Below are 9,579 nucleotides of genomic sequence, written 5' to 3'. Positions count from 1 at the left end.
CTGCGAGCTCCCGCAGCGTAATCATCAGCCGACTGCACTGTTGTCTGTGTTGTTACCTGCTCTCCAGGGGGAAAAATGTCAGACAGTAAAATGGGTATAGCAGGAATGAGTCAGGGATCTGCGGGTCACCTAGGGTAGGGCAGTGCTAAAAGGATGCTGTCAGAAGAATGATGGAGAGAAGAATGATGAGGAGAGCTGGTGGCCAGAGCCTTCACCATGCTATTCTCTATGTCCAGTTTGGCCTTGGGAGAAGGACCCTCAAAAAGGACTGTGGTTGTTCCGTTGTTATTAGCCTCTAGTGGACAAAGATCCACAATACACTGTGCTTACCATGTCCATCAAAGCAGATTGCTTTGTTCTGTACAGTCTGTGTAAACTCAGTTAATTACTCAGATTTTAGTTCAACTAAAGGCTTTTGATATTAACCAGAACAAACCTGTTATATTGCTATTTTTATTTTAAACGTTTTATCATCCATCAATACGTTATTGCCATGTGTAAGCCAGTAGAAATCTTCTAAAGATTTAATGCTTTTAAGTTGTTTGAATATGTTCTGGATGAATTGCGCCCCCCCTCCCCCCATATATTTCGAGACAATCGCTCAATTCTTTCCCACATGATACCAGAGTAAGGAATTAGATGATTAATAGAAAAATACATCAACATAAAAACAGAAGTACAAGCAAATCAGTTGTGCTCTGGCAGAAATCAAAGTCATTGCGTTCAATTTTCTCTGATGTCCAGTGTCTCTGTAAGAAGCAGGGATCAAACCCAAGGTTTGTGATGAGGACAGTGGTTGAATTTGAACATTTCCCATCTTTTTTCTCATAGCTAATGATTGACTGGCAATGGATCAACAATTACTGTTGTGTGTCTGCCATTGAGTGGCAAGTTCAAACTTTTTTCAGGGTATTATATAATGAGAGAGAGTCGCTAAATATGTATATTTTATTCCAGTTATTTGTTTTGGTAGCATTAATTCCAGTACATTCTATGTAGAAAGGCACAGTGCTTAAAGCCACTAACCTAACTGCTGATCAGAAGAACCCTGTGATGACACATCCTAATGACAGCTTAGGATGTAGGTCAGTCACACTGTTTTCTCATTTACCTTTTTAGACAGAGAGCTTTACATTTCCCATTTAGCATTTAGATAACGTCATTTTGTTCATGCCTTATGTGTGTTTTGTATTCTAGCCACTGTGTTGTTAGTTTGACAGGCATGTCAGTGTCGTTTAGTAATGTCTGTGGAAGGATGTACAGGGGTTTGTTTACGTGCATGAGTGCGTGTGCATGTGTGCGTGTATGTGTGTGAGTGCGTGTCTGTGTGTGTGTGTGTGTGTCTGTGTGTGTCTGTGTGTGTGTGTGCGTGCGTGTGTGTGTGTGTGTGTGTGTGAGTGTGTCTGCGTGTGTGCCCGTGTGTGTCTGTGTCTATGCGTCTGTATGTGTGAGTGTGTGTGTCTGTGTGTCTGTGTGTGTGAGTGTCTATGTGTCTGTGTGTGTGAGTGTGTGTGTCTGTGTGTGTGAGTGTGTGTGTCTGTGTGCGTGTGTGTGCGTATGTGTGCGTGTGTGTCTGTGTGTCTGTGTGTGTGTGTGAAATGTGATCTCCCTCAGAAGCCATCAGTGCTTTGTGTTCAGATCCCCTTTTTCACACCCCTGTGGTCTGAACACCAGATCGGGGAACCAGAGCTCTTAAATAATGACCCAGGTGGTGACGATTCTCCACAGACTCTCCTGTGCTGCTCAGCTCAATATCTGCACTCTTTCCTTTGTCTCACCTCAGCGCCAGGATCTGCCTGTCTCTTTCACAATAACCTGAATTAATATTTAGTGTTTGAGAAAAGCTATTGCGTTTGGAGAGAAAACTAAGAAAGATTACATAATATTTTTTGCACTTATCAAATTGAAATCAGATTTATTGGGCAGGACTGAAAGGTTAAACCGTCAAAAGGAGTTATTAACCTCGGAAAGGTTGCTCTATTTTCAGGTGCGTGAAACGTTTTAAAAAAATTGAACAGTTACGTGAGACTCCCCGTCTGAAAGCCGCCGTCTCGAATGTGTTGCATAACTGCTCTTTAGGATTAAGCAACACTTTTTTTTTTCCAACGCCCGAAATATTTGAGCTGGATAAACACCTGTATACTGTGCACTTAGTGATAATTCTTTAGTCTCAGATCAATAGAGATATTGTTTAGTGATTCTTTATCATGATGTACCTTCCTTTACTTTTTTCATGGGGATTTGAGGTTGTACTGTCACAGATCTATATGAATGGATAGTGATGAAAGTGGTAGGTCTTTCCCAGCTGTGACTTTGAAACCATTAGTTATTCTGTCATTTAATATGTCAAGATTAATGCTGAATTGAATCAGAACTGAATCAGAATCAAGCGCATTTAAGTCCTTTGAAATAAACCGGGGGGGAGAAACATTATAATCAAAAGGTCTTTGGATAGTGAAAGAGCCGTGTTTGTACTTGTGCAGACGCGCCTGTAAAATAATCAACAGTCTCGGTTTCTGATACGGTAAAATTGGATGCAGCAGTAACTGAGGTCATGGGTAAATTGTAAGGAAAGCAGGAAGCTCAGTGTTTATGTGAACAGCAGTGAAATAAAATGTAATCCTGTTGGTTCTCAGATGGGCTTTTTTTTCATAATACCGTGTCTATATTTGCCTCTTAACACAAGGCCCACACAATATTTAATCATGACACCTCAGCGTTGTCACTCTGTTTATGATATGGCTTGTGTCCTATGTTGCCAGATTGATTATTTTCACGTTTTACAGAACATGATGTTCTCTTATTTATGTGCACTGGCAGAGAGTCTGCTGCTAAGTAAAAGAAGCAGACAGAGATAAAGCCAGTGAGGAAAACGACCAGTACTTGTGTTTATAATGAGTTTCGGTCCTCTCAGAAGTACTGCAGGGAGCTTTAGTGACATGAATATTCTGGAGGGGAAAGTAGGCCTCAACAACAAGGACATTATAATGCAGTGTTTTTTTTTGTTTTTTTTTTTTCTTTTTACTACCTCGAACTTGCCTCTCTTTCATGTTCAGTTTTTCCGGTTCTAACACTGGTAAACAGGATGCTAGCTGAATGACAAGTGTGCTCTGGTTTAAATTCATTATATTAGTGGATAATTATTCCAGGGAATGGGGTATTGAGGCTGGTTGCTATTCCAGTCGTTACTGTTGTTATGCCTTCAACCTCGAAAGACCAAAACATATGTAAAAGGCACAAACAGACAGTCTGTGTCATACATCCAGACAGTTCTCAGAGAGCACTAGATTTTGAATGTCTGATAGAGATATTAGAAAATGTGTATTTGGTATTAAATGTGTAAAATGAAAATGTGTTTTAAGTATTAAGTTGAAATTCTAATCATTTAACAAGTGTTTTTAACATGAATGATACTGAATACGTTGAATACGTGAAGGTTATTCGATTCCTAAAACTAAAAATAGGAATGTGTTTTTAATTCCAGTTTTTGCTACATTTTTGTTTATATTAGAGGCGGTTAAAATGCTAAGGATTAGAAAATCCGTTATGTGAGGGGAAAATCCATATTTAGACGCTGAAGACGGTAGGCGTAAAATAAATGCTGCAGACACACATTCTATATATTTGTCAGTTTGCCTTAAAGGCATATGAACTGGCTTTGCCTTTGACCTAGTGAGTCATATCAGCACTGTGCAGCCTCCATTTTGTCATGTTCCTAATATAGAGAGTGGCTTTGTGAATGCTTATCATGGATTCTTAGTCTATACTTGAAGTATGTTTAATAAATCCGCCTCCACACGACGGAATTGAATTATACAGCTGGAGCTGAGAGATGTATGTCAAAATCAAATAGGAGCCATAAGATAGCATGTGAAATATTGTGACAAATGATGGAGGAAGTTGTTTTACATAAATGCCACATCAGTCCGTGTTAGAGGCTTCGCGTTGTTTTCTGTTGTCCGCAGTGCAAACTAAGCACTTCTGATCCTTCGAAAGGTGAAGGGAACGTGAAGGGAAAAAAACAGCCTCCATCTGCAGAAGTCTCTACCACGAGTTTCCACTGTTTTTCTGTGTGTGTGTTTTTTTTTTCTTTTGTTGCCTTTCTCTTTGATGTTCTTACTTTTAAGGTTAATGTGCTTGTGACCAATGCATTCCACGCACTGGTGAAAATGAGTGTTATAGGGCAAGGTTTGTGGGGTGATGTGAGCTTATTGGGTGGGGCCATTTCTTCACACAGGTGGGCAGATCCGCCTTCCACACTGGCCAGAGCAATAGAGACATTTGAGCAGTTTTGTTGTTTATCTAACACAACCTGATGTCAACAGTTGCACAATGTTCACGCGCGCACAGAAATTAGATACAGAACAATGGAGAGAGTGTCGGGTCAGACAAGGGCATGAAACTTCTCTCTCCCCCCGGCTAAATTTTATCTACACAAAATATTTATATTGCGTTGTGTAACAACAGGATTGGAGGGCTTATGTGGTGTCCAGATCGATAAAACGGGCTCTCCTGGATCCATCCGTCAGCTGAAAAGGTGATACTATTATACCGACTCACTGGCTGATGCAGCATGTCCCTATTTTCTGATTGCAGTAATTCCAAACGGTCAATACGACTCCCTCTGTTCGCGCCTGTTCTTCTGGAAGAATGAGCTCCTCTCCTGTCGTCTCCCGATCCTCCACTGACATTCTGGAGGACCTGCAGTTCTTTGCGGCTCAGAGCCTGGAGAAAATTGAGGTCAACAGATACTATGAGGTCATACGAGAACTGGGCAAGGGCACCTACGGGAAGGTGGATTTGGTTATTCATAAGATCAGAGGTGAGGTGCATTGCGTTTTCATTTCTAGAACATTAAAGGAAAAATCGACTTTTAATGACAAAGCTTTAGCAGTTTGTTGTCGCATCCACTCGAAATAAATTCTTAATGAGGGAACTTCTTTCTTTCTTTCTTTCTTTCTTTCTTTCTTTCTTTCTTTCTTTCTTTCTTTTAATTAGGTACTAAGATGGCTCTGAAGTTTCTGAAGAAGAAAACCACCAAACTGAAGAGTTTCTTGAGAGAGTACAGCATCTCCTTGTACGTTTCCCCGTGCCCTTTCATAATCAACATTTTCGGCATTGCGTTCGAAACCGATGAGTACTACGTCTTTGCACAGGAATACGCCTTGGCAGGGGATCTTTTTGACATCATTCCTCCACAGGTAATGGACATTTGAAATCATCCTATGGTAATCAAATTGATATCAGTAGTGAAGGCAGTGCTTAGGTGTCTCTGCACAGGCATACTTTGGTTATATAAATAATGCTATCCACCAGGCATGCTTTGTCACTTGATTACATGACTCAACTCATGAATGGTTGTTCCAAATCAAGGGAAAAGGGGGCGAAATAAAAAGAAAATAATAAAGAATGATAAAGAATTGATTGATGTTTGGTCATAAAAGAGAGAATAAATCTTTTTTTTATTAATTCATTTATTACCTTGTCATAGGTGGGACTTCCAGAGCCTGTGGCTAAACGTTGCATCCATCAGGTGGCTATTGCGTTGGACTATCTACACTGTAAGAAACTTGTGCACAGAGACATCAAACCTGAGAACATCTTGATCTTTGACAAAGAGTGTCGCAAGGTGAAGCTGTCTGACTTTGGCATGACCCGACGCGCGGGCTCTCCGGTGAAGCGCGTTAGCGGCACCATCCCGTACACGGCTCCGGAGCTGTGCGATACCTCCAAGAGCGAAGGGTTCTGCGTTGACTATAGCACAGACGTTTGGGCTTTCGGGGTCTTGCTCTTCTGCATGCTTACCGGTAACTTCCCCTGGGAGAAAGCAATGCCCTCAGATGCCTTCTATGAGGAGTTTGTGCGTTGGCAGCGACGTCGGACAGGTTCGGTACCCTCGCAGTGGCGACGATTCACGGACGATGCGCTACGTTTGTTTCGAAAGTTACTGTCCCTGGAGGCGGAATGCCGTTGTTCGGTGAAAGAGGTGTTTGCTCACTTTAGCCAGCGCTGGATGCTGGATGGTGAAGGAGGTGGAAACCACCAGGCCATGCTTAACTCTTCGTCTGAGGACGAGGAGTTGCTGGTGGACCGAATGAAACAACAGACGCTGTCGCCCGTCGTCTCTGCAGCCAAGGGCGGTCAGATAGAGCCGGGAACGACTGCAGCCCATTTCTTTACCTCAGTTTCAACCAACAGTTCCCTGTCACTGACCAACAGCTACGAGCGCGTGTCCAGAGACAGCACACCCAGCGGACGGATCCTGGTGGCAACCCCCATCGAAATTTGCGTGTAGGGAGGACATGCCAAACCACACATTCATCACTATCAGTATGATTTACTCATTAGCGTGTATGGATGCACACGCATACGCACACACACACACACGCAGACACATGCACAGACAACCATCTGAAAAGTATCCAACACATGGCGGACCACTATAAGGGATGATGGAACAGTTAGCTACTCAAAACTGTCAGCGGTGTGGTAAACGAAGTTCACGGTCAGTGTACTGAAATATATCATTTGTTCTGTGATTCTGTCATTTGCCTCTCGTGGTGAGAGCACCCTGCAGTAAGTATGACAGTGCTTTTTTGTTTTTTTTTGCAAACATTCCCTTCAGTGACTTGATCATATAAGAGACTGACGAAGTGTCATACCTCTTCTCAGAGGAACATGGAAAGGAGCATTTGCACTCAATCTGGTGAGGATGTCATGACGAGAATGAGGAAACAAAGTCACCAAAACAAACAAACAAACAAACAAGGAGTGTATCAGTTGATGGGTGGAAAGAATGAGGGCTAGACCAAAACATATTTCTTAAAGCAATACACGAGGCAAAAAATACGTAAGTGGAAAGAGGAGAAGAATTTGGTCAGGATTAACTTCACAGGTAATTGTTCAATTTAGAGCAGTATGAAGGGTTAATGTAATTTTTAAAGTTTTGTCTGTTACTGTTTGGAGTATGAAATTATTATTTTTGAAATTATACAGCATTCTTTACGGATAGAAAAAAAGTAAAAAAAAAAAAGTGACAAGAACCTCTGACGTTTCATGTATTGTAACATGTGGTGTGTTTCTGAGTTTGGACGTGTGAATATTTTTGTGTATGACGTTCACTTTGGGTAATTTCAAAGGTTTATTTGGCCCTGAAGTGATAAAACTGATTTAGTTCTTAATATTCTGAAATATATTTTTTAAATTAATTTTTGTAAGTTGCTTGAGATGTTTTCCATTTAATTTATTTTACTACTTTAACACACATGTGCCAAACCTATCCAGTGATGTGCAGATCCACTGCATTTTGAAAATGGGATCAGTTTGCCATTCACACAAAAACAGTGAAGTACGAATTTATTTATCTTTAATTTATAGTTTATGGTGTCTTTTTTTTTTTTTTTTTTGGCTGCTCAGAAAGCAAGGACTTAAACTGATCTAATCAATTAAACTTCCCCACTGTACTTAATTCCATGATCATAAATGGGATAAGATGTTCACGTTGACTCCTATGATGACTATTACAGGCACAGTGGTTTGCACCTTTACATATCACCCTTAGAACTAAACATATCTATTTGAAGTATGTTGAGAAAATGTATTTTTACATTGTTGTTTATTTGACCTATTTTCCTTAATGTAGATTAGTGAAGCGTGGTGGTCAATGATTTTTTCTATTTTGTTTCACACTAAAAAGACCATGAAGATGTAAAAAGTCTTTTAACTGCATGAAGAATAACACATCTTTATTGCGTAAAAAAAAAGTCTGTCTTGAGATATGTAAGAATTATTGTGATGTGAAAATTGCTGTAGCACAATTTCTTGCATAATATTCCAGGGTGAAATCATTGTTATGACCTCTTGAAAATACCTAGGGCTAAAAAAAAACCAACAAAAAACATGTAATAATTGTTAGGTTTTTTTTTTTTTTCCTCCTGTGTGTGTTGTATCTGTATGCTGTTGTTGTGTCACTGTATTACCAAAACCGAGGGAGAACTACTTGAGTTTAATTTTTGAATATCCTGAGTTAAAAGCGGGGCTTCCATGCCTCCGCAGTGAAGTGTAAAATCGACAAGCTTCAAATATACATGTTGGAGGTGAATCCAGAGCCGATTCACTCGCTTCACGGATACGCTGAATTTTCTGCTTCAGCCGTCATTGCCTTGCAATTTTGAGGACAGAGCAGAAGAAAACCGTTTGAATTTATATTCCGAGTGTGTTTTCACTCACTCACCCACCCCACCCTGACATAACTGCATGAATAAGTGATATATTCATGGGACCAACTGTTTGCTGTTAGACACTGTAGTGCCCTACTGTGGACATCTAGAAATGACTAATCCAAACATCAGATGGTCACCCATCAACACAAACACATTTCTTCCATGTTGTCGAACTTCTGTGCTGACTCATGTCGATGGGTTCTGCTAGCAGTAGTTTTGGATTCTTTCAGTCAGGAGGACCTTCGTGTCCATAGATTCGAGACAGTTATTTGGGTTTTAGCACAGAAGACGTCAGTAGTGTACTAGTGTTGTGTTCGAGTAGATCGGAGAGAAATAAATCTTAACGCCCTCCTCCATCTATCATGCTGTGTTGTGCTGCTAGTTGTGCGATTTTCTTTTTTATCTGAGTGACTATTTTTGCTGCATTCTGTGTGATTTTAGTTTATAGGAAACAAAACACTTGTAGAACACATGTCCAGTTGTCTTTGCAATACAACTGTCTTCCTGTAGGTTCAAATTTATCCCAAAATAAAATGAAAAGCAAATACATTGATGTGAGCTACACTGATGTGTACTGTTCTGCTTTTTTGATGCATAATGATCTGCACACATGATATTCAGAAAAACAAGCCGACGTAGGAACTTAAAGCCTGACAGAGTTAAAACAAAACTAAGCGTTATTTCACGGCAAAGAACACATGAAGGAAACGTCAAAGAAGGAGAAAGCAGTCAGTAAGGCAAAGGAATTCAATCCATTTATTTAAATGTTTTAAAATTGAACAACTTGAGTTGTTCCGGTCAGTGAAGGGATAAATAAACTTAGGGCTAAAATACCAAAAAAAAAACCCAAAAAACAAAAAACCAAAAACAGATTCTACCCTGAGATGCCCTATATTTGAAAACAAAGTACAAAGAGTCACACCTACAAATGACCACAAAAAACAAAAAAAACAAAACAAAAACCCCCCCAAAAAACAAAAACACAAAACAAGCCATATTTGGTACATTTCAGTGTGTGTATGCAGTTAACATAAACACCTCTGTTTTGGGAACAAAATGAACTAAATATTACATTCACTCTAACAACTGTATAAATACTAATGTCAAAACAGGACACTAAAATATGGCACAGGGCAGCTGGAAAAAAGAAACTGGATGTGTGTTTCGTAAGGGCAGTTGTCACTGGCACTGAATAGATTTTTGAGCCCTGTAAATGTTAAACAAACCTTTAGAAACATCGATGAGACACACACAAAAAACAACCCCCCCCAAACAAACAAACAAACAAAAACAAAACAAACAAACCAAACAACAATGAAAAAACAGTCCATATATTATAAGAGATCTTGCAGAGACA

At 40.0% G+C, this 9,579-nt stretch overlaps 1 protein-coding gene across 1 annotated transcript; it reads left to right on the top strand.

Annotated features, from left to right (window-relative positions):
• Positions 1 to 4,638: 4,638 nt before the first annotated feature.
• bsk146 (brain specific kinase 146) lies at positions 4,639 to 6,295 on the top strand. The gene is made up of 3 exons (XM_030775814.1): positions 4,639 to 4,822; positions 4,999 to 5,201; positions 5,492 to 6,295. The coding sequence occupies exons 1-3, from the start codon at positions 4,651 to 4,653 to the stop codon at positions 6,293 to 6,295; spliced, it is 1,179 nt and encodes a 392-aa protein (XP_030631674.1). The 5' UTR covers positions 4,639 to 4,650.
• The last annotated feature ends 3,284 nt before the right edge of the window (positions 6,296 to 9,579 follow it).

The sequence above is a fragment of the Chanos chanos genome, chromosome 5 (assembly GCF_902362185.1).
Source record: "Chanos chanos chromosome 5, fChaCha1.1, whole genome shotgun sequence".
Classification (NCBI taxonomy): domain Eukaryota; kingdom Metazoa; phylum Chordata; class Actinopteri; order Gonorynchiformes; family Chanidae; genus Chanos; species Chanos chanos.
The sequence above is the reverse complement of the archived record's forward strand: the minus strand, read 5'-3'. Positions and strand labels throughout refer to the sequence as shown.

What these genes read in the sequence shown, in the direction of transcription:
- bsk146 (XM_030775814.1), top strand. Translation starts at nt 4,651, where the DNA reads ATGAGCTCCTCTCCTGTCGTCTCCCGATCCTCCACTGACATTCTGGAG. An exon ending in GGTTATTCATAAGATCAGAG is followed by an intron (nt 4,823 to 4,998) that starts GTGAGGTGCATT and finishes TCTTTTAATTAG; the next exon opens with GTACTAAGATGGCTCTGAAG. An exon ending in TTGACATCATTCCTCCACAG is followed by an intron (nt 5,202 to 5,491) that starts GTAATGGACATT and finishes ACCTTGTCATAG; the next exon opens with GTGGGACTTCCAGAGCCTGT.